The 28,000-nt window shown below is 43.4% G+C and overlaps 1 protein-coding gene across 1 annotated transcript; it reads right to left on the reverse strand.

Annotated features, from left to right (window-relative positions):
* Position 1: 1 nt before the first annotated feature.
* BRI3 (brain protein I3) lies at positions 2-27,999 on the reverse strand. Its single transcript, XM_074965261.1, has 3 exons — positions 27,547-27,999; positions 24,315-24,423; positions 2-2,970 (listed from the first exon to the last, which is right to left on the reverse strand). The coding sequence occupies exons 1-3, from the start codon at positions 27,710-27,712 to the stop codon at positions 2,838-2,840; spliced, it is 408 nt and encodes a 135-aa protein (XP_074821362.1). The 5' UTR covers positions 27,713-27,999; the 3' UTR covers positions 2-2,837.
* Between the last annotated feature and the right edge of the window lies 1 nt (position 28,000).

Below are 28,000 nucleotides of genomic sequence, written 5' to 3' on the forward strand. Positions count from 1 at the left end.
TGATCTGTTTTAATATTCAGTTGGTGGTCTTAAAAAGTTATGGATGCAACAGCATATTTCATGGGCTTGAACAATGACAGTACGTTAATAAGCAAGAGAATGTGCCTCCTGCAGGGCTTACTGATTTCAGACACCAAATAAAATACAATACTGATTAGCCACTACACTTTTTAAAGTAGCTTACATATTTATCAAGTAGCAACACAATAGGGGTAGCTTTAGTTGCTCTATCATATAGTCAGCTTGATGAAGTACACTCAGACATTAGCACCGCTGCCTTGGAAAATACATCACTGTAGAAGACTCCTATTGATATCTGGTCCATTAACTCCTTTCCCACTAATGCAAGATTTTTCTGTAGTTACTTTCAAGAGTATTGTGAACTCTTGTGTTCAGTGTCTGACAGGAAGAAACAACCAGGAAAGGGTTACAGTGTGCCTGCCTGTCACATGATTCAGCAGAGGTTTAAAGCAAAGGGCGAATCCTCCTTTTTCCATGGCAGAGAGGTGCAAGGGGAAAGCCTCAGAGACCCTGCAGCCGGTTTGGTCAGAGAAGTAGCTTTGTTGTACATTACTTTGAGTTGTGTTCAAATAAATTTGTGCCCTGAGACAAGGGTCTAGAAGATTTTGGTGTAGCCCTAGTTCTTTGCTGGGCTGTGAGAGCCCACTAGCTTAGCGTCCAGAGTTGCTGTGTCCTCTACCTGCACCTGAAAGAGGTCAGTCTATTCTGTCAAACTGTTGAGGGATGTTTAATTTTAGCCCATTACTCTACATGAGACCTCATTGTATAAGTACCTCTCTTAGAGATTCTTAATGTGTTTATTTTTTATAGTTGTAATTCTTCCCCCATTTCTCAGCCAAAGTACATCTGACATTCAGGAAAGATTAAAATGAGTCTCTGCATATTTAGCTATGAGGAACTCACACTTTTAATATTAAAGTGCTGTCAGAGGGACTCCATGATGTGCCTCTGCAGCCCAAAAATTGCAATGCTACTTAATATCATAGCAAAAAGCAGCATTTCTTTACAGGTTTTATCTTCCCCTTAATTGTTTGATTATTCTTCCATACCCTAAAAGGAGATAAATACAAGTTTAAATTTAATCTGATTTATTACTTTCCACTCATGTTTCTAATCTGTCTTGTTTCCTTGGTATTATTTCTGTCTGTTTTTACTCCTCACCACTGAGCTTCAGATGACTACTGAAATTAGTTGGAGCATTTCCATTGGACTTCAAGGGACATTGGATCAGGCACTTCGAGAGTTTTTATTTTAATCAGTCATATCAATGAGGTTTTAAATAACCTGATGCTTTTTAAACTTTACCTTACATTTACTACCCCAGCTATTTCAGTCCAGCTGCCAGTCTCACTTAGCAAGCCAATGAGAATTGCAAGATTGTAACTTGAAAGCATTTGATATTGGCTCAAACCACCATTTTTCAGAGTTTAAAATAGATCAGATCATGCCAGACAAGTTTTTACATCTTCATGGTTGCATTGTCATGTCCAATTTCCTTTTGTGCATTCTATTGCAATAAGGAAGAGGTAAGTTACCCCTTTTCCTGTTTAGAAAATGTAAATTATATATATAGTCATTGCTACACTTGCTTCATGTCTTCTGGTACTGCACCTCATCCTGTGTATGTCGGGAGGGGGATTTCCGTAGTACAAGCAAGTTCATTAGCTTTAATGCTTTAGGGTATATTTCATCAACATGAGTCTCTGGAAAAGTACCATACCAAACTTTGACAATATCTTCTTAGTGATTTAGACAGGTTAGGTTATGTATTTCTAAAAAGTAGTGCCATTAGTTTCATACCATTCTTAATGGATCTATTTACTGCTGTATTATCTCTACCTCCATATTTGTGAATATCCGTTCTGTTACTCACATCTAACAGATCTTTTTTGTAGTCCTTCAGTTGCTATTTTGTGGTCTCATCTTTTTTCTACTTCTTGTAAAGTATTCCGAGAGACTTCAGGTCTTTGAAGTGAGAAAATACAACAGCATATTTTTAAATAGGGTCTTGAACTTCCCCAGATTTTTCCAACTTGTGCAGGTTAGTATCTCTCTACATATCTTCCTTTCCTGAAATAAGTTTCTAGTACTTCTGTATCCTGTGGAGCATATGGTCAGGGCTAGTCCAAACAAAAATCCAAAAACATGATTTGAGACTTCAAGAAGTTTGGACCAGCTTTACAGTTGGTCAAAAAATGCAAGAAGTTGACATGAGTATTAGTCTTTCCCTCCACCCTTTTCAAAATTTGAAAAAAATGTTGACCAGCGCTGGTCCTCAGTCCCAAGCTGCCCCAATAGTCTCCAGAACAATAGATCACTTCTATGATTAGAATCGCTACTTTCTAGATTTCTCTTACTTTAAACCTCTGGAATTTCACAACACTGCAGCTAGCATGATTGTATGCATACAAAGTTTATGGTTTTTAATCTGCCTATTAACACCAAGGACATTAGCGATTAACCTTTTTTAAACAAAAGGTACATGGTGAAAGTGTGCATACACAGAACCAGTTGACATGAAAGAATATGTTGATACAAGATTCAACCTTGCCACAAATTGTGAAGATTGCAAAAAGAGAAGCAGTTTTATTTAAGTTTAAAGATGCCATTCAACATGGAGACAAGGGGGGTTTTCATGTTTTGCAATGCACATGCTCATAAAACTGATTAAGTTTATCACATGCAAGACTATAATTTCATCACACTTTACAAAACAGGTCTGAAGCATAATCAAATAAAGTGATTGTACATGACATTTACATTAGAAACAATACTACAATAGATGTGGCCTCCATAAGCCTGTTCAGGTTGATCCCTTAACCAAAAGTTGCCCCACAGTTAGGACATCTTCGTTGCCTCAGAGCAAGACAAAACAGAATTCCAATGGGAAAGAATACGATGGCACACAAGACGCCAAGACAGGTGAAGGTGTCCTCCAATACACCAACTCTGTAGGAGGAAAGAAAAAGAGTTAAGTCACAAAATGCCTGCTGACACTGTAGGCACAGCTGGCAGCTCTTCCTGTTAAAGTTTTCCCGCAGTTTATAAGAAGTGTTTTCAGTTGCTTATAAATTGGCCAAATTAACTCTCTAGGCTGAAATTTTGCATGCCAGGTGTCTGCTTGAGGTTGACTTGTTCTGGGAAATTTCAGCCAAAATGGTTCAGCTGTTCCTGTGAACAAGGAAAAATAAGTTTTCCCATGTTAAATTCTGGAGGACCTTTTCTTTGAGAAGCTATATAGCATTCTCATGTTTTGGAGCAGGAACCTGACATTTGGCACTGGATTGCCTTTGTGCTAAGGATGTGCCTGTTGCCAGCCTTTTGAAAATTTGCCCAATTTTGACCAAGTTACCAACCTTTGGGGGGGGGGGGGGGGAGAAAAAGAAAAAACCTGCAGTTTTCACGTGCTTAGTAGAAACTTGCTAGACTTTTGCAGCGACAGTCCCCAAATATTCTGTCCACACTGGGCATGCTCCAGCCTAGGCCTAAGCAGCTGTTTCCTTGCCCTTCAGGATGCCTGCAATTGCCAGACCGGGGGAGGGAAGAAGTAGAAGACGACTGGGACAAGGAACCTGGGGGAGATGAGAACTGGAGGCTGACAGGGCTTGGAGCCAAGGAGGGAAATGGTAGACTGGGAACTGAAGGAGAGGAGAGTGGAACCAAGAGCCAAGAAGGAAAACGGGGTGGGGAAAGAACAGATAAGGAGCATGGACGTAGGGGGAAAACTGGACTGGATGGGTCAGGACACTGGGACAAGGAGCCAGAGGAGGAGAAAAGATGGGACAGGACAAAAGGGATCAAGCTTTGGAGAAAGGGACAGAAGAGTCTATGCCCACTACAACACACTCCCCATGGAAGCCAAGATTCCCAAGTCTTACCATTCCTCTGCTGTTAGCGAATATCTGTAAAAGCCACTGGCAAGGTATCTTATCCCCCTCCAGGGCTGTTCCACAAAGACTACTACTGTTATTGTTACTCCATTTGCTCAATTGGCAGAGGTCTGTGAGGTGGATCTAAAGCTTCAACCCTGGTGATGAACCATGCGTGTCAAAATGGTGCAATACAATGGAATTTGTTTTTTTTCCAGTTTGCTTCAGAGCTAGGGAGTTGAATGTAGTTGTGTATACAAAGAACTGTAAAGTTAAAAAAAAAAGCCAAGCATTTAAAGTTAACCTTAATGCTGGCATTTCCTGTTTGTGTAACTGTATTTTGGGCTTCCTATCAGTATGCCTTGTAATAGTCTAATTACAACGCACTTTTTTCCCCACAGGACCCCAGCCTCCTTCAGTGCACAGCAAACATTGCTCTGGGGATATCTCAGTTGTATAAAGGAGGTGGTTGTCCATAGACTCCCTGCCTCATTTACTGAGGAAGTTGTGCAGTGAAGGAGGCAGGTGATCACAGAAGAGAAGAGAGAATTTTCTGATGGTTAAAGTTGCATGCTGACCTGGATTCTCTCTCTACCATTGCATTCCTGTGTGATGCTGGGCAAGTCACTTAAGCCAAACTTTTCACAGTGCTGGCCTTCAGAGCCTACGGTCTGAATTGTAGAAATGCTGAGCACTCACAGCTGCAAGTCAATGAGAGCTGTGCCTGACTCTATAAAAGTGGTTCTCAACCAGGGGTCTGGGCCCTCCTGAGGGGCCATGAGCAGGTTTCAGGGGGTCTGCCAAGCATGGCCAGTATTAGACTCACTGGGGCCCAGGTCAGAAAACCAAAGCCCTGCCACCTGGGGCTGAAGCCAAACCTTGATCAACTTAACTTCGCAGGGCCCCTGGGAAATTGCCCTGCTTGCTACCCCTGGCTTTTATATGCAGAAAAACAGTTTGGGCACAGGTGGGCCATGGAGTTTTTAACAGCATGTTGGGAGGGCCTCAGAAAGAAAGAGGTTGAGAACCCTGGCTCTATAATGTTAAGTACACTGGGGGGGGGGGGAAGACGACAAATTCTAGGTGTCTCACCCAAAATTACTGGAAATGTTTGACCGTAATCTATAAAATGGGGATAAAACCCCCTCATCTAACAGAGATTTGTGAAAAATAGTTCATGAAATACTCTGATAACATAGGGATGAGCACCATGGAAAAAAATCCATGAAAAAAAATTAATAATTCAGTCTTCCAAGCCAGGTTTGAGTAGAGTGCAGTAAACAAGGCATGGGGCCATCTACTGAATGAGGGGGGAAAAAATTGACTAGCTGCTCATTATTTCAACACTGTCCATCCTCTGCACTGAATAAAGCAGAGGTCCTGTGGAAAAAACAGTTATTAACAAATCTATCATAATGCAGGAGCACAAAGAGACCAGATTAAGTTTGCACAGGCAGCCTCAGTTCTGGCATTTCCTAATTTATGAGCACGTGACTTTGCAACCTTAATACTCTTTGAATATACTTTGCGTGTTATTAAATATATTTCTATTGCAATAGAACCCATAAACCAACCACAGACTCCTGGACTCCAAGGCCAGAAGGGACCATTGTGATCATCTAGTCAGACCTGTGTAACACAGGCCCTAGAACTCCCCCAGAATAATTCCTTTTAAAACTACTGGAGCATCTCTCAAACAGCCAACCTGATCAGGGCCCTGCAGTGCTATGAACTATAAAAAGGGGCATGATTTCTCCTCTACAGAGCTTCGAGTGAGTGACAAACAGCATGGAGGCAATCAAATCCATACATCTGGATTTTGTTAGAGTCAAGCATTGTCATCTATCCCTCAACCTAACCATCACTAGGTGAAAATTCTCAGGCATTGCAGCACACAAATTTCCAGGATAGGGTGTACTTATTACATGTTTTCCACTTACGCAACAGTATCTCAGAAGCAAGACTAGAACAGACCCATGTGTTGGTCAGGAATGTCCTACTGGGGGGGGCCTCATTGTGGCAGACCGTGTACGCATATAGAGAGTTCTGCCCAGAGGGCTCATAATACACAGACAAGGGGTGGGAAAAGGCAGATCTCTATTTTACAGATCAGGAACTGAGGCAGAGATTAAGGGGGAGATTTCAGTCACAAAATGGTAGTTATGATCTTAACCGCCATTTGCGCCTTTGAAAAAAAATCTCCCCTTTAGTAACTTGCTCCAGGTCAAACAGTAAATTCATGACAGATCCACAGAATTGAGCCTCCATCTCGCCAGTCCCAGTCCAATACCTTAGCCACACAACCTTCTATCCTCCCCAAAGAAGAGTAGTGCAATTGATCCATGAGGGCTAATTCAAGGTAAGTGACATTAGTGGGGATGTGGGTGGGAAGCTTGCCTGCATGCCAGACTCTTAATCAAACTGAACTGATTTAAAGATATGGATTAGACATTGCCATAACAAAGCCAGAGAAAGTGTAAATAGTTATACTTGAGAAGGTCAAAGTTGTTGCTCAGGAACAATCATCAATGCAGGGCAACTAAAATGAGAAACAAGTGTAGGCCCCAGTCCTGCAAAGACTTACACACACATGAGTAGTGGGGCCTAAAGTTATGCACATGCTTAAATCTTTGCATAATTAGGGGCATTATTAAAAAGCAGCATGTGACTAAGTGCACAATTCATTTAGAGCAGATACTATCAAAACAATTCTGCTGTAACATGTTGATTTTAAAGCAGCTTGTGCCAGGTGTTTATTTGTTCAGTGCAGAGTTTCATTAGGAGTTTGGCTTTAAACTGTTGCTTTGATAGCTAACAAGGCACCAGTGTCCACCATCCTATGTGACCAGCTATAAAAACATCCAAGATGATAATTTATGCAAAAGTTTCAGGCCAGTGTGAGCAGTCCAGCTCCCATCCCTAAAAAGCTCTTCCCAAACAAAATGAAATTGCACAGTATCAGAAAGCTTAGTCAGATGCTCTTTCCCTCTTTGTTTTAGGGAGGCTTATGGTTCACATATGTAAATAAAGCCTTAAACATATCACAGTTTAGCATATGTAACAGTGAAGTGATTTAAAATATTTTTTTTAATTTTAACTCAAGTTGAGGCTTTGTAAAGTTAATTTGAAAGCATGCTATCGCAACTTTAGTTCATTATAAATTTTAATCTACATTATAATTTAAAAAAAAAAACCAGTACCATTAGTAGGACCTTATTTTAATTTACCAAACTATTCAACATAAAACAAAAATGTAGCTAGTTAAAAGTTCTGACACGATAAACACTTCTTGAATACATTCTTAAACTTTACTACTGACTCATTGAGGCCTCAAGCAGATATGTAACTTTACTCACAGGAATAATTTACCTGCTTAGTTAAACATATGTATATTTATAGCATCAGGGACAAATTGTACTTTTGTTAAAAAAATTTAGTGGCATAAAATCTGTCACCTCAAAAGCAAGTTGCTTCAGTGTTAATGAAATGTTAACCATTCAATATTAGTTATTGTGAACTTCTCAATTCCAAATACACACAGGATAAAATATGCAAAAATAGTGGCACAGAATTGGGCTCCTGAACCCCTGTTTAGGTACTGAAAAGTGGGATTATCAAGGAGGCTTAAGTGATTTAATTTAACTTTCATAGCTGACTCTGTGCAGATGTGTCCTTAGGAATGTCTACACTGCAATTAAAACCCCACAGCTGGCCTGTGCCAGTTGACTCAGGCTTAGGCCTGTTTAACTGCAGTGTAGATGTTCTGGCTTGGACTGCAGTCTGAACTCTGGGACCCTCCCACCTCACAGGAAACTAAAGAAATGAGTACTCAACATCCAATTTGGCAATGTGCAATTCTAATTTAAAATGTTTTTCAAATTTTAAATCAAAATTTTTTTAATTGATCCTGCCACTGGACACAAGCACTTTGTTGAAATTTTTATTAAATATTTTTATACCTTGCCAGGACTGTAGGATTTGAAGAGTGGCAATTCAGTCCTAGTGAAAATATTCTTAGTAAGTTGCACATGACCACATGAGGTTTCAGTATTTAGTTCCTAAGTAGTCAGCTGATTGACAAGGATGTTTTTCAAGATTTATTTTTTTTTTTGCAAAACCAAAACAAATCTAAATTTGCCATTTAAGACATGTGATCTTCCAGCCTGAAGGAAAGTCAAATGACAAGGGGATATCACAGTTAGAAGCAGTACTGAAGTCATTTTTCTTAAATTAACAGTTGTATTGTACATAATTCCTTTAGGGGAAGATTTTCCCATGGCACAAAGAGGAATTAGTGTCCAAGCTTCCTCCCAATGCATTTACACTTTTCCAAACTGCAGCAAAATTCCAAAGGGGAAAAACAGGGATTGGGTTGTTACTGGGTATTGTTAGTCTTCCTTTGGCCCATCCTAGCACACTTCAAGCTTAAGAGTCAGCTACACCATGCCAGCATATTCCTCCAGCTTCCAATGCAAAAAGGAAAGAATCTTCAGACAAAGGTTAAGCATTAATCTACCATGTTGTACAGGCACCTAATGGCTCTTCCATCTTCCAATCATAGTTTAAAGTATTGCCGTTCAACCTAGAACTAGAACTTAAATGATCATCCAAGAAAACCGAATACTTGTTTGGTTAATTAACGATCCAGGCTCAAGCCCTCATACCCACTCCACAAACCATAGCGTTGGTTCAAGTAGTCTCCAGCCCAGGGGTGGGCAAATTACGACCTGCCAGACATTTTAATCTGGCCCTCGAGCTCCTGCTGGGGAGCGGGCTCTGGGGTTTGCCCCACTCTGGCGCTCCAGCCAGGGAGCGGGGTCTGAGGCTTACCTAGCTCTTCGTGTACCGTGGCTTCATGTGGTTCCTGGAAGCAGTGACATATCCCCCCCTCCAGTCCTGCGCGTAGCATGCTGCTCCCACCCCAAGCACCGCCCCTGCAGCTCCCATTGGCCAGGAACCATGGCCAATGGGAGCTGCAGGGGCGGTGCCTGCAGATGGGGCAGCACACAGAGCCACCTGGCCAACAGCACGCCTCCATGTAGGAGCCCGAGGAGGGACATGCTACTGTATCCAGGAGCTGTGGAGGCAGCGCCTGTGGGCAGCTTGCAGAGGTTCCTGGTCATGCCTCCAGGTAGAAGGCAGAGGGGAGACATGCTGCTGCTTCCAAGACCTGCTTGAGGTAAGTGCTGCCTGGAGCCTGCACCTCCTCCCACACTCCAACCCCCGGCGAGAACACCCTCCTGCACCCCAAACCCCTCATCTGCAGCCCCACTCCAGAGCCCGCACCCCAAGCCACAACCCTCACCCTCAATTTCATGAGCGTCCATGGCCTGCCATACCATGTCCATACCCAGATGTGGCCCTCAGGCCAAAACGTTTGCCCATCCCTGCTCCAGCCCCATTCACACAGCCGCAATTCATCTTCATCCTGGTCCTAGACTGCTTGGAGTGGGAGAAGGGCAAGTATCTGTCCCCATCCCAAAACGGACAACCAACTTTTACAACAGAAATTAGTGTTCATTGCTCCCATTTGGAAACTAGACCAACCGGGATGGCACATCCCCAAAAGCTCAGAGACCAAGTGAGTTTGCAAGATGCTATGGAAAGTACCACACCACACCTGACAGTCTAAACACAACCACTAAACCTTTGCAATCCAGTGGTGAGCTAACCCACTCCCAGGTGCACGCCATAGATCAGACACAGAGATTAAGTATGAAGACCGGAAAGTAGAGCACAAGTCATACATAGACAGCTAGGCTGAAGGAGCTCTCACAAGCCTTTATTACCTCTGAAGGAAACCAAGAGACTGTTCTAAATCAACAATAGAATACACCAAGTCAAATTAGGAACCACTTAATTCAGCTTGCCTATGTCCAACCTCCAATCTCTGTATTATCCCACCATGAAAGCTCATCCTACTTCACAGAAGAGATATGGAATCCCCACTAGACAAAGCAGAGTTTAATAAAGATGTCCTCACCACAGTTTGGAAGCTCTGAAAGCAATCAAGAATGCCCAGGCCACACCACACAAAAAACAAACGAACCAAAAAAAAAACCTACAAACGTTTCCCCTCATGGCTGGTGACATTCAGATCTATACTGCCAGACACCAAAGCCTTCTGTTGCCCCTGAAGGGCACTATGGAATAGCCTCTACTATAGCTCTTTGGTAGGAATCAACCTCATTAATGCTGCCCTGCCTCCAGGAAATCTGGTTTCCATTTCCAGATCTGCCACTCACTCAGTGTGACCTTGGACACAGGCTCTGTGCTTCAGTTTCTCTTTAAAAATGGGGACAAATGATGTTTGGAAATTTTATCCAATCAATCCCAGAGCATTTTACTAAGGAACGTAATTAGTATTATCTAGCCAGGCCAGAAATAGGCAGATTTCAAGCATCACTTCTTGAATGAAAAAGTCAAGCTAGAAAGAGGTCCTGTCTCTCTGCAATACATAACACAGATCAGTCTTTCACTGGGCCCTGAAAGAGAGCATGCAGGAGCACACAGCAATCTCCCCATCCCAACAGCAACATGATCCTGCTAGTACTCCATAGCTGCTAGTACAGTCAGCAGTGAAGCCAGCCACATTCAGATAAGCTATTGCTTCATGCTACTGTAAAGTTTTTGGTATGTCTGCTTCCTGTAACTGTCTGCACACTCCCTAAAATGGTCACAGATCTGCTCTGGGAAGAGGATGTGGAACACAACACACACTACAGAAAGAAGAGGATTACAAGTCATATGCAAAAAAGATTATGGACATCAATCACGTACGGTTCTGACCACAAAAAAAAAAAAAGGTGTGAATGCTGGCATGTAGCTTTACCACCACTGTGGGACGACACAGAACAGACGTATTACCACGGAAGAAAAGATTCATAGTTTTGCATGTGCGATCAATTAGGTTTTTCATCAGCAGCACTTCAGCTTGGGAGATGCTGATTAAAAAGCCCAAATACACACAGGGCTATTATCTTAGAGACCCACGTGCAGGCTTTACGAATTACAGGAATAAGTCTCAAAGATGCATGGATTAACAACAATGGTTTCTGCTGCTGACCTATTAGAAAAATCCAGATGCTCAGAATGGGCTTCCTGTTCCTATCCCCATTATCAACTTGCCATAGGAATGCCGGGGTGGGACCTTTCTGTTGCTGTTTTCCACCCAGCCCAGATGCATGTCCCTTGGGTGGGCCATGTTAAAGTTGCACTTTCTCCCACACTGGATGTGCTTTTTTGGTTTATAGTCAGTCTTTGGTTTAGTGCTTTTCTTTCTGTAGCTAGTTTTCTACTGATGTCAGCAGCAGAGAGAATGAGAATAAGGATTTTCAGTTCTATTGCCTGGCTTTAATACAGAGTGTTCTCTGAGCATCCAAAAAAAAAAAAAGTGACATCACTTCTGAAAATCTCAGCTAGAGCCTTGAACTTTCAGATTTAGGAAAGAGTAAATTGGACAGTTTCACTAAATAGGTTGAAATTATAACCTAGGTTGAGCAACTGCACTTACTTGATTTAACAAGGTGTGTCCTCTTGGACTCCCTTGCACAAAGAAAGCCAAAAGGAGTGGCCTTGATGTAGTGTCAAAGCATTATTTGACAGGCAAGGAGCTAGTGTGCTGAACTGTGTGGTTTCACTAATGATGAAGGGCAATCACAAGCACCTATTGTATAAGTTAAACTAATGGAATGAAAGAGGAGGGGGGAGCTAAAAAAAATGCAGAGTCCACAAGCAATTCTTCTGTTGCCTACAGGGTCTACTGAAGTTTAGTTTCTTGAATAGCTTAGGAAAAAGCCATCCCCCTCACCTCACAACCACAAACTGCATTACAACCCAGGGGCATTTAGGCAGCACAATGTGCCTAACACCTAAAATGTCAAGAACATTTAAAAAAGGAGGACTTGTGGCACCTTAGAGACTAAAAATTTATTTGAGCATAAGCTTTCGTGAGCTACAGCTCGCTTCATCGGATGCCTTTAGTGTTTTTCCACTGAATCAGGGTGTAGCTCATGAAAGCTTATGCTCAAATAAATTTGTTAGTCTAAGGTGCCACAAATACTCCTTTTCTTTTTGCGGATACAGACTAACATGACTGCTACTCTGAAAAAAGAACATTTAAGTTATTCAACATCAGCACCTGGAAAGCACTCATGACATAAGAGCTGACTGACTCAGTCACAGTAAAAAAATTTCTACAGTAGAGGTAATGCTAGCAGTAATTTGGGGCATTCCTAGCATCACACCCCTAAGTGCACTTCCTCCCTGGGAACAGAGTGAGAAGGAAAGGTGGTCCCTCAAGTGGTAGCCCACACAGATTCACCCTTGGGGCACATGTGCCACGCCAATCTTTTAGCCTGCAGCATCTGGTGGGGCTACACCTACACCCTCAGTGCCTGAGGCTGCCCCAAACCAAGGGCACAAAGTGCAGTGCAGGTACAGCAATCCCTCAGTTCCTTCTTCCTGCCCATGGCAATGAGACCAAACCATTGCAGCATGTGCCCGCTTCTCTATAACTCAGGCCAGGTCTGCACTGCAAACTTACATCTGTAGAGCTAAATCTCAGGGGTGTGAAAAAATCCACAACCTAGTTATACCGACCTCACCACAGCACTACACCAACAGGAGAGCTTCTCCCATCCACATAGCTGCTGCCTCTCGTGGAGGTGGAGTACCTGTGCCAACAGAAGTCCTCCGGTCAGCACAGGTAACGGCTTCCTGAAGCACTACAGCTGTGCTGCTGCGACCTTTAGGTGTAAGCCTGCCCTCAGGGTCAGCAATTTAGTTTTCCAGTTGGGTTTTAATTTTTCCTTTTTTTTATAATTTTCCATAGTTCGTTAGTAGGTTTAGAATCCTGCCCCGGCCCTTACCCCAGAGTAGCAGGACTCACCCCTTTATGGCAGAAGCTAGATTTACAACATGCCCCTCAACGGGCATGCTGTGTGCTTTTTTGTTCAGGTGAAGAGCAAATCCCTGACCATTGCTCCATCAGCCCCTCTTTTTCCAAGCAGACTATGCAGTGCTTCTGAGAAGCTTGCTTTGGTGCAGACAGACAGACAGAGCTAAGGCTCAATCCTCCCTCCAGTCCCAGTGAGCCAAAGCCTCCAGCAAGCCTGGGCTCCCAACCTCCGACTCCTTGGCAATCCCTGGGAGTCCTGGCTGCTAAACTCTCAACACAGCCCCCCGATCACTTTGCCTACTCTGTCCAACAACCTCAGAGAACAGTCAGATTCTAGACCCAGTCTCAGCATTGTTGCATCCGACAGCCTGGATGCTGGCTGGCTGGCTGCCGTCTACCAAAAGAAGCTGTGCAGCTGAAGTTCAGAACATTCTGCTCTAAAGCAGGAAAGCCTCAACGAAACTGACTTACAAAGCTAAAAGAAACCCGTTTTCTGTTTGGGCATCTCAGCACCATTTGTCTCTCGACACCAACTGCAGCAATATTGGTCTATGCAACGATCTAGGCTTTATTAGTTCCATAGGGTCCATCTAGCAGGGATATCTGCACATTACTAACCTACCCCAGGCCACACTATTTTTTCACCCTATGGTGGCTAGATTCTTTAAGGGACTCATTCATGTCCCTTGCTTCCCCACCCCCTCTCCAGTTTGGGAGCCCCTTCTTTCTTGGAACCTCAGTACAGTGTTAACAGGGTTGAAAGGCCCTTTGAGCCCTTAGCAACTTGTTCCCTATCCCACCCATTAACGAAGGCTGCCTTTTTAGTAGCCATTATAGCAGCTGGAAGGTTAAAAAAAAAGGATTCAGACCCTTGGGGTGGGGAGGTGGAGAGCTCCCCTTTTACTGTGTTTCATAAGGAGTGGTTCACTGTCAGGCCTGATCTAAGTTATTGCCTCAAGTTCCATATTAACCAATTTTCTCATCTCCCAGTTTTTCTTCCCCAAGCCTCATTCAACTCCAGAGGAAGCCAAACTTCATACAGTTAAAGGTAATAGGACAGCGCCCTTACTACACCAACAGCACAATCATCCAGGAGTACACCTAGAGCCTCTGGTCTTTGCTGATAGGGTTAAAAGGTCAGGCAATATTCTCACAGAGATCATCAAAAGAATGTTATGAGCTAGCCAAGTTAGAGCCACCTAGTCATGTTAGAGCTCATTCATCAGAGCTCAGGCAGCCTCTGTAGTCAATTTGAGAATATCCCTATTTCTGAAATTAGTAGGACAGCTTGTGGAGCTCAGTCTACATACTTACAAGACACTGTTCTTTGGTAGAGGCTTCTAGATCAGATGGCCATTTTGGTAAGGCTGTCCTGCAGCCGTTGTGTAAATCAGAACTCCTACTATCCACCTCCAAGCAAACAAACAGACAACTGCTTGTTAAATCAGCAAGGGTGGAATCCCTGTGAACAACCACTGGAAGTAAATACAGTTGCTTCCCTTAGAGCAAGTGTGGCTCTTAGAGATAAGGTCATCCACATGGATTCCACTACCCAGCCTTCTTCCCCACTACTACTGAGTCCAACTCCTTCGCCAATACAGAATCCCAGAGGAACAGAGGAATGGTTGGGCCTGTTCTTTGCCCTTCATTCCATTGGGGAGCAGGGGGTGGGGAGAAGAGGGAGGATAAGAAGATACCTAGGGCATAGGCACAACCCCAACAGAAGCTGCTGGGCAAAAAAATCATCCAGTGCACATCCACACCAAGAGTGCATTCCAGGTGGACAACAGACATCTTAAAAAAAAAAAAAAAAAAAAAAGAGTCCCTCTAAAGAACCCTTCAGACCTTGTGGTTTCGCCCAAGATGGGGGGGGGGGGGGGGAGGAGAGGCACAGTAAAAAGGGACAGACTGACCTTTTATTGTAAGCAGAAAGTTTAAAATGGAGTAATTAACAAATGCAACTGCTGCACTTGCACAGTGCTATAGAACTGGCCTGCTGCAGCCTAATTGAAGTCATGGAAGGTGTTACTCAACAGCAGCAGAATGCAGCCTCCTGCACTTCACAGCAGGGTTGTTTTTGTTTATTTTAAAACATAAAGGGCCTTGTCTACACAAGACTTAAGATTTCCCACCATTGTAGTCCCAACAGCATTAGCAACAGCAAGACACTGACACATCTGAGCGTTGGCCAGACTGGCTGTGAGTAGGTTGGAGTGCTGTAGTTAAGATGCCAATATCAGGACTACACTAGCACGGCCATTAGCAGTCAGCTTTAAGAAACAGTGTCTATGAGACAGGACACAGCTGAGAGAAACTGTATGTGCTTATTGCTTAATGGGCTATGACTAGGGATTAGGAACTCAACAGCATGTTTCTCAGAAGGAGGAGTGGAGTTTAGCATCCATCTCCTGACACGTAACAGGAGGAAAGGTCTGTGTACAATGTTAGCCCTTTCACTGTGACATCTTTGCCGTGGGTCCAGTCCCCTTTGACTCCCACTACTGTAATCCAATTCTGTTCCAGTTCCTTAATTACAACTAGTAAGGAGTGTTGTAATTGTCACATACACAAAGCTGGAAGGAACATCTTTTGGGAGAGAGTCAGCTAATGTGTCAAATATTAAGACAGGCAGCCCACAGCTATTTGGACAAAGCTTAGTTACAGGGAAGGGGAAAGAGGGAACACAGAAATAGAGGGCCAAAAACTGCAAGCCTAGGTGCTTGAAGTTAGAGACATTTGTGTACTTACACATAGATCTGACCAGATTTATAGAAGTACTAAGCACTCACCAACCCTGAAGTCAACAGCAGCTGGCTCAGGACTTCTGGAAGTCAGACAACTGTTTATTATTTCCCTCCTGGTTAACTGTGCAACTTATCACACACACTAACTTTATGGCCTATGATATGCCCCTACATTTTCTAGAAAGACTGTTGCATTGGGGTGCTTCAATTTTAGGGGACAAGCATGCATCCTCTGGAGAACAAAATGTTGAGCTCCATTATAGGAGTCAATAAATAAAATTACTTTTGAAAATTTATACAATATAATTTGAGTATCTAATACACACTATGTTTAAGGTTCTGACATTTCCTGACTGTGCATTCTTAGCATGACACTAAAGCCATCTTTTGATTTCACACACATTCACTGTCCCCATCCCATATATATGCATTTCCTGGTTCCCTACACTTTGCTAATTATAAATGTATTCTCCCTCTATCCCCCTCACTCACTCATGCATCCACCCCCTCTGTGACCTGTGGGCCATTACCTTTAATTATAAAGGGAATAAGCAGCCTAATTCTGAGCTAGCCTTAAAAACCAGACACTACGATTAAACCAATACATAAGCGGGACTAATCAGGGTATTTCTGGTCAGCCCTAAACAGCTACAAACTTCAGAGTTGATGGCTGCAGTCTAAGCTATTACAATTAATCTTCTCAAGAATCAGCTCCTATAGTCCAATTCTGCTACTAAGCAGATGTCCTTGATGCAGTAAGTAGACGTTTTAAGCTCCCTTCTCCCCTACATGGGAGTTATTTGGAGGGCATTTTTTGGCAGCGCAAAATGCCCAGCACAACCTTTTACCAATAAAGGAACATTCATTGATCCATGCCAGACCTCAGACACAGGGACAAACCAATCAGTGAGAGAGCAAGACAAAGAAGAAACATGGATTATAAATTAAGCCAGTTGCATGTGGCACTTTACCACATGGGGAACATACTGGAGCATACTGCGAGGACTTCCTCATAACACTTATTATTTCAGGATCAATTCCCACAACAGAAGCTTATCTGTAGTGATATCCTGACTACATGGACACTTGACGTGGCATTCATTAGTTCAGGTCATCTCCTAATCAGAGATGGAACATGCCTAGGCAAACTGTGTCTTTTCTTAGCCTGTTACTACGTTTAGAAGGGGAAGCTACTTTTAAAAAGGAGTTACAGAACACCACTATTTTAGTCCGTTCCTTAGTCAGTAAATTATTCTTCATCTTAGATAATATGTTACAGAGAGTTACTGTACTCAATCTGAAGATTTATTAATCCAGCCAAAAGTAATTTTTGTCCTACAGCATAAGCAGCTTTAATGTGGTTTAAAAAACGACACCACTCCTAGGGTCTAAAAATAAAAAGGGAAGATTTATACTACAGAGTCTCACATTTAAGCTACACTATAGCTGCTCACTCAGTTCGGAGAAGTAATTTAGTTTCAAAGGCTTGTTGAGGAGAATGATTAACCTTTTGATAAATATGTTAGCTTGAAAGAAAAGTCTCTGAACATTAACATCTTAAACACATTGTAAGAGCTGCCGTGATCAAAGATACCAAGTACACAAAAAAGTTACTACAATTTAACACACACTTGGCACTTTTAGGCTGAATATTTTAATCAGTCAAAATATCTGAGTTTGTAACAGATAGTGCTACCTAGGCTTCCCCATACTTTAGGGAATATCCTGAGTACTGAAAACAAAATTGTGATTGACACAGCTGAGCCCCCCTTCTAGATAGGCCACCCCTATAATGTCAATCCCCACCCCTGTAACTCCTTGGCCTCATAACAGACTGCCAATAAGTGGGCCAATTAGACAGCACAATCTTTGCAAGATGGATACCTGCCTGCTAGGAACAGGCCTGAGATTTAGCTATTCATTTCACCTAGCCTGTGTACAGCCATCAAACTTGGATGATCTTTGGTCACTTTTGTCCTGAGCAAGATTCATAGGCGTTTCCAGTGGGTGAAAAGCTCTGTTCTTCCTTACCACAAGCTCCCATTACCACACTGGTAAAGCCTGTGCACACTGCACCAATTAGACACCTGGATAAAATGTATTGCAGCAACTTCTCCATCAGCTCAGACTGAACAAAGGAAGAATTCATCCACACTACAGGCTGGGACCTAAATTTCTGAGGCATTTTATAAAATGCCTATTAAGTGATGCACTCATGCAATTAACAAGACAGATGTCTGAAAATCATTTTTATTAGCAAGAGATCTAATTGTTTAAATTTATTTCTCTCAAACCAGACAGTCCTAGGAGGATGAATATCCTAGCAAGAAATACAGAAATATCTGTGCTCAGCTGTCTTTTGTGACCCTACTGAGCGCTAGCATCCCCCTTGTATTCTTTTCTACACTCAGGAAGCAGGCTTGCTTCTACCAGTGGCATGTGTTTGGTGCAGTTTTCTTAGAGGATTGAGAAAGACTTTAATATCCAGGTGGACAACTGTGTCACGAACAGCAACTCCAAATGACAGGTTTAAGGCAACCACTAGATTTGCTATATCAAGGTTTTTTACTTGAGCTTACATAACGCTTTAGCGCGTTCCTGGTCCTAACCTCTCCAGCCATCAAACTACAGCAGAGCACCACTGCTAACCCTTAACAGGGATGAATTCTGTCTCTGCAATTTGTGTACACAACACAGCACATTTTTACTGCATGCTGTGCAATACAGTGTAGTGAGCTACTTAGTTTTCAAATCACATTTGGATCTTGTTTTTGCAGCAACTTCTGTCACCAGCTCCTATTCCTACTGGGTTCCTGGTTACAGCATCAATCTTAAATAGAATTCCAAAGGGACTTCACTTCCTACAAGGTGCAATAACATGATTATTGCCAACGTCAACATAGTCACTGCATACGTGAAATTCACATTTGCCACAAAATGGAGCAAAGGACTGATGTGAGAAAAGATTTATGCTCCTATTTTTCTACTTAATAGCTATTTTCACTTTTTTGAAAGTCTGTGTTAATCTAAATAAATGCATTTTTGCTGAGGGGAAAAAGGGACGCATTTACAGTCTTCATTCATAGAGTTTCCTTAGATTTGCCAAAAAATTGGGTCCTTTCTGATGTTAAACGTGCAGAAAAGCCTGGAATCTTGAGTTTATTCACAATCAGATGCCATTTTGTACAATTTCATTATTCTTTCTCTCAGGAAGGAGGCACTTGGGTGAAAGGGGCAACAAATGTAGGCCAAAACCAAAGGGACAAAATCCTTCAGTCCAGACAAACCTATACAGGCCAGGGAGTCGGGGAGCAGAGAAGAGGATTAATACAGTTTGAATACCACTTTACCTCATCCCCCAATCCTACAGCAGCCCTCAAGGCTGCACAAATTTTTGCCCAATTGCAACAGCTCCCAAGTGGCCATTTCACTGGGTAGTGAGTGATTACCACAGTACAGCAGTACTCTAGCCACACATCTTTCACCATCACTGTACCCAGGAATGCAAGGTGGCAGTTTACAGCTGGCAACCCCAGCTCTACGCCACCAAGAGAATCCCCTACTGGCCCAGATTTAAAAAACACAAGCATTTGCAAACGTTAGGCCAAGAAAATTACTTGCATTGGTTTTCTTAAAATTTGTTTTAAAAAGAAATAAATTCCCTTCAGTTTGTCCCAACCAAACATTGCAGCACCAAGAAAGTAGAGAAACTGAAGAGTATTTAAGGCTATGTCTATACTGCAGCTGGGAAGGTACCTCTACCTTCAAGTAGACAGACACGCACTAGCTCTGCTTGAGCTAGTGCGCTAAAAATTGCAGTGTGATCGCAGGAGCATGGGTGGCAGCCCAGGCTAGCTGCTTGAGCATACATCCAGGGGGATCAGGTGGGTTTGTGCTCTGGCAGCTAGCCCAAGCTGCCACTGCCACAATGCTATTTTTTGTGCGCTAGTTCAAAACAGAGCTACTGCTTGTCTGCCTACCCATGCTGCGAAGCACACTGTCCAAGGAGCAATGTAGACAGGCATTTCTTAGTTAGGGCAAATGAGTGACTGCATGGCAAGAAGCTAGATTTGTGAAGTTTGCAGCTTTTAGGGTTCAAGCTGTTCTTGGGGATATAAAATGGTTTAAAGGCAGGACCAGACTGACAGTATCCCTTGAACATTATTTCAATTGCAAGCAGTAAATAATTTAATTGACAGATTCCCAAGAACGACACATGCTGCTCAGTATTCATTAATGTTCTAGATATTGGGGTTGTGGTGGGGAGGGACAGGAGAAGAGAGACAGTTATGCCTACACAGTGCCTAACACAAGGGGAAGGTGGTCTCTAGGTACTACCATCATTGCTTTAGGAAACGTGCATAAGCATTGCAGTGTCAGTGCTGAGCAGCTAATGGTTCTGCATTGCATCACAAGCACTGGATCCTGCTGAAGATCTAACTAAGGAATGTCCTACCATGCCAGGGAGAGAGATGAAACGCACAAGAGTTACCTCACTGTTTGGAAATAGCATCTGTATCCCCATCACAAGGTGGCAGTATTTCAGATTTTAAAAAGTATAACACACCACATTATGGCCACTTGGGTACACTACTTATGTTGATCACCTCTAAGATCTGGGCACTTTTATTGAGAAGTGCCTAGTTTTAGATACCCATGTTTCACAATTTCAGCCTTTAGTCCTTCCTTCCTGCAGCTAATGTATCATGCTATGATAATCATTCAGGATAGTAAGACTTGTGGCAATAAGTAGAATATGATCTCAAAATATATCCAGACGGCAGACAAGTACTGTATGTATCTGATCTTGCTGAAGAAGTCTGGCTTCTGACAGTGCAAGCGTTCTGGGTAGGGGCAACTTTTGTTTGGATAAGCAGCATTTACACATATACACCCACACCATGATGAAAAAGTTATATCCCACAGCTATGCCTGAAGATGCTAATTCATCATCTCATGATAGTGAGAACCCTCATCATAAATTATGTTCCCCCTCCCACCAGCGGCAAGCAAGACAAATCCACAAACATTAATAATTTTGTCTGTCTCTTAACATGGCAGGACCTTTCTGGCAACACAACTTAGTGTCATGAAAGGAAAGCTAGCTTTGTGGAGTTTGGGTTTTATATATACAATTTATGGTTTATTTTTAAAAAATTGCCTTAAACCATTTTATATTAGTTACCCACATCCTATACAGTGCAATTTATGTACACACACATGGGATACAACATCCCCTCCCATTCAGACAAGTTACAATCAGCTAAAAGGCATAAGTGTGGGTCTTAAATTTGCAAAATGAGGGCATTTAAAGCTAGTCTCTAGAGCCTCAATAACCCAATTTGTAGTGCTAGTACAAGCACAGAGTCAGCGTACCAAGTGTATCACAATACACACAGTTCAGTATCTAGGAAACCCCACAAAGATTAGTGTGCCCACTATGAGATTTCCTAAGACAGTCACTATCAAAAGTGTGTGAAATATCCAAAGCCACATCCTAACTAGATTACTGGATTAATCAGAGCACATTTACACTCCTCTAACACCAGTTTTACACTCAGATTCTCAGCTATTGTAGGGAAAAATCTAAAAGTACGAAACATAACAAAATCAGTGGCAGTTTCTCCTGTCTAGAGTCTGACTCAAACAATACAGCCAAGGGTATTAAAGCAAAGTTCATCTTAGCATCATGATCTTGTGGTTCTTTCTCCAACCCATCATATGCTACAGTACTTGGTTGTTGTTTATTTATGCCATCTTTTGGGATACCGAAAAGATGCAACTGGGCCAAACATCTTCAAGGACCATATCAACTTAGACCAGCGGTTCTCAAAAAGGGGTATGCATACCCCTGGGAGTACGCAGAGGTCTTCCAGGGGGCATGTCAACTCATCTAGGTATTTGCCTAGTTTTACAACAGGCTACATGAAAAGCACTAGTAAACTAAAATTTCATATGGACAGACAATTACTTGTTTATACTGCTCTATATGCTATCTCAGTGTTTCTCAACCGGGGGGGGGGGGGGGTGTCACGATTTTACAATTATATGGTAAAAATGAGAAAAGCAAGCAATTTTTCAGTAAGTGTGCTGTGACACTTCTGTATTTTTAGGTCTTGTTTTGTAAGCTAGTAGTTTAAGGGAGGTGAAATTTGGGGTACACAAGACAAATCAGCCTCCTGAAAGGTGTACAGTAGTCTGGAAAAGTTGAGAACCACTGGCTTAGACAACATCTCTGAATACATTTTTCAGGCCTAGGAACTAGGAATAACATTGCTGCACAGTCCTTGAAAAGTAAAGGATTAAAAACTCTTCTCCCAAATTAGCTAGAGGCAGAGATGATTCAGACAAGAGAGCATCCCTTATGTCTCATGGTGGGAGTTCCATGCTTCCCAGAATGGACTGAGCTTCCATTCCTTCTCCCTGCACACAACCATCCTCTTTTCTGAAGAGAGATCCCAATACAAGACTATCAGTCCCACAGCTAGTCAAAGCACGAGTAGTCAAGGTTTTGTATTCTACTGCCCCTTCAGACACTTACACAGCTTTTACCACTTCTGATGCCAGGTACCCTATAGCAGTTCAAGCACTTCATTAAAAAAAGGCCAAGAAGGTGCTGACATGGCATCAGCCTATCTGTGGATACAGCTACTGGTCCCAACGGTTCACTTCCTACAATTGAGTATGCCTCTTACAGAAGCTAAAAAGGGCCCTGTAGAGTAATCATTGTATCTTGGAGTAAATATATTCTCCCTCTCAACCCAGTCATTTTTGTGGGCTGAAACAGAGCCTGAGGAGTTGAGGGAAAGGGACTCTCAGGATCCTACCTCAGAGGAGACTAAGCTAAAATTTCTTGCTCCTATCCTCTGTAGAGAATAATCAGACAGTGGAAAAGCAGCATGCTGAACATCGGATGTGTCCATCAGAGAGGCAAGTAGGCACTTTAGAAGAGGGACTGTATTTAAGCGAAAACTTAACACTGATTTCTGCAAGGCTCAGATGGCTTCATTTTATCAAATCTGCACCACCAACCAGTATACCACACATCTGGACCAAACAGTGAACACCTCCAAAAGCCTGAGCAATGCTCAGCACAAGGATGGTGTTCAAGTAAGTTTCACTGCCTAGAAAGGGATTTTCCGCTAGAGGTTACATTTTCAGATCTGAAGCTTTCAAGGAATCCTCCATACCATGCTGAGCGAGTTACTAACAGAAAGAGAAACAAGAATTGTATAAAAATCTGTAAGAGGCCACTGATGTTTAATCTAGTGCAGAAGATTCACTATTTTCATGTTAAATTCCCTTTCAGATTTACAGCTTTTAAGGCATGAGGGGACCATTATGATCATTCTTGTCTGACTTCCTATACAGAAAAGGTCAGAGGAATTACTAAGTGACATTCTATCAAGCTTTATTTTCTGGTTAAGTTAAAACATTTTTTAAAAAGACCTCCCATCTTGATTTAACAACTTGGAGTAACAAAGAATCCACCACGTTCCCAACTAAGCAGTCCAATGGTTAGTTACCTTCACTGTTAAAAATGAACATTTAATATCTAGCCTGAATTTATCTAGCTGCTACAATTTCACCCTAAACTGATGCAGTTCAACAGCATCAGCCCTTACACAGCATTCTAAGAGCCTCCATCTTTTGGACCCACCTTTCTAGGAAGAGATCAGACTTAGAAGGCAGGCTGACTCCTCACAGTACAATTCCATTCCACAAAGGCCAGAGGATGCTTCATTCATATCATCTCATTACTGTGTTGAGACTCATTAGAGCATTACTCTAGCACAACAGTGCTTGATACCACTTGTGCTATTCTGATGGGTCCATCTCCTAAGCACAGATCTCTGAATAAAGGCCTGATCCTGCAAGGTGCTGCTCCTGGGCAAGATCCTGTAAGTACAGCTCTCACACACTTCAGTGGAAGTTGAAGGAGCTCAGCACCCCACAGCTGCAAGTGTTAAGACTGATCATAAAGAAAGCCCAGGATTTACCTCAGAAATGATCTGATCTCATCACCTGTTGTGAATATGCCCCCTCATATTCTTTTGGAGCTGGGCTGACCAGAACAGAATGCGGTATTCCAGGAGAGGAAGCATAATGAATGTATATGGTGGCATATGTCCAGTATTCTCTATCCTTTTCTTTAGAGCATCCTAACTTCTCTTCAGTGAGTAAGAGTGGTTTAATAATTAATAATAAATAATAATAATAATAAAAAGGGCGTTTGGTCTTATTAATTAGTGGAGGAACTTGCAATTAATCTTTTCTGACTCCCACGCTCTATCTTGGATTAACACCTTGCTGCAAGCCCCCTATGTTTTTAATCTGACAACTCTTCCGCAGCAAGCGGACTTCCACACTCCTAGAATCAATATTGTACCAATACAAACAAGAAACCACCCCTGCTAAGAGAGCACTGCCCATTACTTCAGCCATAGTTTAAGTAAAAGGGAAGGAAAAATCCCAGGTTTTCTTCATCAACCTAGAGAAGGAAAATCAGAGCTGACTAGGATCCCACATGTGGATATCATGTAGGAGTCCTTTCTATGGCAATGGTAGGTGACAAAAGGGACTATGGTCATCACCAAACACAGTAAGTTTCATTCCAGTGTTACGGCTGAATGGGATGAGTGACAACATCCCACTACTACTTTATATATAAATATTCAACTAATTTCATTTTGATATTTAAAACCAAGATGTTTGTGGTTTCAAGGCCAGAGATCTGTAATTTATTTTAAAACGCTGAAAAACAACTGGAGAGAACTGTACCTGCAGGCAGGGCAACCTCCAACCACTACAACAGAGGTGGTGGTAGCTGGCTGTTGAATGATGGTGTACATATTAGGATAGTTATGCTGTGGTGGTGGTGCAGCATATCCTAGAACAAAGAGAAATGCAAGTGAACCTTTGGTCATAAAGTGTTTTTTTTTTAAAAAAAAAAAAAAAAACCACACAGGTAAAGGACACAATGATTCCTTAGACAATGGTAACTTGGGAAAGTAGATTTTCCACAACAGAAAGACACTTGGTATCATAGGGTCAATTCTACAGTAGAAGCACTTTGCCATTATAGTTGTACTATACCAGCAAAGAGCTCTTGGTGTGTACATATCTTATACCAGCAAAACTGTGCTTTATAGCTTATTCCAGCCACTAACCCCCTCCCCAACAAAACAAACTATATAAGCAAAAGCACAATTTTGCTGGTTTTACCATGCATACACAGAGGCAGAGGCGGGCAAACTACAGCCCCCAGGACCGTCCTGCCTGGCCCCTGAGCTCCTGACCCCTCCCTTGCTGTCGTTCCCCCCCGCAGCCTCAGCTCGCTATGCCGCCTGTGGTCTGGCCTGCCATTCCTGCCAGGCAGCGGCATCATGGCTGGCTCCGGCCAGGCGGGGCGGCTGCGAGCTCCTGCTGCTCTGAGCAGTATGGTAAGGGGGCAGTTGGATAGGCGTGGGAGTCCCAGGGGAGCCTGTTGAGGGGGGGGGGTTGGATAGGCATGGGAGTCCCAGGGGGCAGGAGGGTGGATAGGAGTCGGGGCAGTCAGGGGACAGGGAGCAAGGTTGGATGGATCAGAGGTTTGAGGGAGGCAGTAAGGGGTTAGGAAGTGGGAGGGGGTGGATAGGGGCCAGGCTGTTTGGGGAGGCACAGCCTTCCCTACCAGGCCCTCCATACAGTTTCACAACCCCGATGTGGCCCTCGGGCCAAAAAGTTTGCCCACTCCTACACTAAGGGTTTATACCAGCACAGTATCTCTTCTTTCCTCTTCCTTCCCACCACCCTCCCCCCCGCATCCCGGGGCCAACATAGCTATGTCAACAGAAGTCTCTAGATATGGCCCAAGATCTGCTTAACATAAACAAAGCAACACAATTGTAATCTGAATAAGACACTTTAAAAAATTCACTGTATGAGACAAGACTGTGGCCCCAAAGGTGTATTCCTCAGGACTTGGGAGGACACATACCAGAACTTGAATCAGAGATAGAGTTAAAACAAATCCTTCCGAAGAGGACATGCTAATTAGCACGTCTTTGCAAAACTGTTTCATAGGCCTGAATACCTGATACAATTTCACAGTCTAAAATGTACATAAGGCTAATAATTAACTTCAAAGATTTTGTTTTAATGTTACTGGAGAAGAGGATGAAAAAAACAGTTTAACTGAACAAAAAAGGTCACAATTTTTAGTTTTAGGCATCCAAACTGGTGGACACAGGATGCAGTGTTTCTCTGGCTGCCAGCCTGAAAACTTCCACATTAGTTAAACTGTGACTAATATACAATAGCAGGAGTGGAGACAAAGAGGTAGAGGTAAGGAAATGGATGAGAAGTCTTGAAAACTGATAAATGAAATTGCTTGGAAGACCCAACCTAGCCAACAAGCTTGTGCTTGTTCTAACAACTATATTTAGAAAGCATAAACTATTTTACAAATCATTACACAAGCCTCAGAAATGCAATGACAACAATTACAAGCTTGTTGTTTAGCAAGAGACTATGCAATGACATATCCTGCCATATAGAGAAACTGGGCTATTATGACATCAGACGATGAGGTGCCTTACACCAGCCAAGTAGTGATGTTTTGGGGAGTTTCTTAATGAATAAGGGCAAAAACATATTTAATTTACGGAATCACAAGAAATCCATTAAGTGTACTAGCAAAGAAAAAGTCAAAAATAATTCTTGGGTTTTTTGTGGGTGAGCGTGCTGTGACTATGGTAATCAAATATCTATGGTCCCAGGCCTGAAGGCACGTACTTAACTTTATGCACTGTGAATAGACCCATTGAAGTCACTTGGGACTACTCATAATGCATGAAGTATATGCTTGAGTCTTTACAGGACCTGGGGTTAAGTACCTACTTGACACACTAGTTTTTCCTCAAAAGTTGAGGGGTGGGGATAGGGAGAATTTCCACTGAGAAATTGCCAATACTGTAGTCTAGTTTTGTTTCTTTAACTGGATCCAAGTCATGCTAATTTCATAGTCAACAGAAGGGGTTACACTCAGTTCCAGGGAGATTTACATTAGAAAACACTGCATTTAATCAGAGGAACAGAGGGAATGTGTGCATGGTAAATTGTAGCTTTGGGAAGAGGAAGTCAAATGCCAAGTGTTAATGCATGCATCTTTGTATGAAGTCCTGAAAATTCCATCCCTCTTCAAAATAATGGCAGTACAGTATCTCAGCAGTTAATGACAGCAGAACACAAATACAGCTAGGTAAATAAAAGAGGACACACATTGTGACCTACAATCAGTCTTAAGTGGGAAGGAGAGCGCAGCTTTTATAACATCTGGCACTCCTGACCAACTTGTTTTCTACTCCAGCTTGAGTATTAACCAAGTCACTGAGGGCAAACATACGGTTTTTACTGGGAAGTGGCACACAACCGTTTAGCAAAGCGACTGTGAATTTCTCCTGCTACAGCCCAATGCCATGGTTTCATACACAAGCAGCTAGGTTTTGGTATGACATGCCACAAAACTTTTTCCAAGAGAGCTAGTGTCTCTAGCAACCAGCCCTTCTATTGGCATGGCCAATGTAGGATATTTTAACTCGATTTCAACAGAAGAGCTTGTTCGACTTGCAAGTCCAGCCAACGAGAGAGAGGCTTCTGCAGACTTGCCTTCTGCACGGCAATTCCCGGGCTTATCATGACTCGTTTCATTGGCGGGGAGAGGAAGGGAAGAGGGAGGATTTGCTTGCAAACCTTTAGTAACACATTTCCCCTTTCCACGTTAGTTTTTCACTCGCACACGGCAACAGCCGCCAGAAAGACCCCCCCTACACACCCCGCCGGAGTGGGGCGACACACCAAGCCCACCGCGGCGGGGCTTGCACACTGCGCCTCGCAGAGTTCCGCAAAGTTTGTTTTGCGTCTCACATCCCCACCCTCCCCGGGCCGGAGCCAGGAGCACGCCGCTTAACACTTAAAACAGGGCCCCTGGCACCACCGCCCAGCTCCGGGCCTCGCCCGGACAGCGACCCACCTGCAGGGGCGGCGGCAGCAGCGCTGGGGTAGGGGTAGGGCGGAGGAGGCTGGAAGCCCGGCTGAGGAGGGGGGATGGCCCCGTAGTTGCTCTGTCCGAAGTCGCCCCCCTGCGAGGCCGGGGTGTAGGCGGGGGGCCGCTCCTGCAGAAGAGGCTTGTTATCCATGCTGGGGCGCGGCGGGCGGAGCAGCGCGGAGACCCCGCTGGGGGGAGAGGAGGCGGCGCCCCGGCGCCCAACTTTCCCTGTGCCGCCCCCCGGCCGGAGGGGGGAAGCGAGCCGCTAGCGAGGGGCTCTCCGCCAAGCCAGCCGCCCCCGCACCCAGCGCATCCGCGGGGGGAACGGAGCCCAGGCGCCCCCAGCCAGGCAGACCAGCAGCAGCAACGTGCCCGCTACCGCGGCGGCTCCCAGCGCTCGGGCCAGTCACAAGACTGAGCTCACGTGACGCGACTCTCA

The sequence above is a fragment of the Natator depressus genome, chromosome 10 (assembly GCF_965152275.1).
Source record: "Natator depressus isolate rNatDep1 chromosome 10, rNatDep2.hap1, whole genome shotgun sequence".
Lineage (NCBI taxonomy): Eukaryota > Metazoa > Chordata > Testudines > Cheloniidae > Natator > Natator depressus.

Bases quoted from the DNA above. Each gene is read 5' to 3' on its own strand.
- BRI3 (XM_074965261.1), bottom strand. From the start codon at position 27,712: ATGGATAACAAGCCTCTTCTGCAGGAGCGGCCCCCCGCCTACACCCCG. The intron at 24,424-27,546 runs GTGGGTCGCTGT...TCTTTGTTCTAG, and splicing joins TGCTGCCGCCGCCCCTGCAG to GATATGCTGCACCACCACCA. The intron at 2,971-24,314 runs GTACAGTTCTCT...TTCCTCCTACAG, and splicing joins GGAGGTTGCCCTGCCTGCAG to AGTTGGTGTATTGGAGGACA.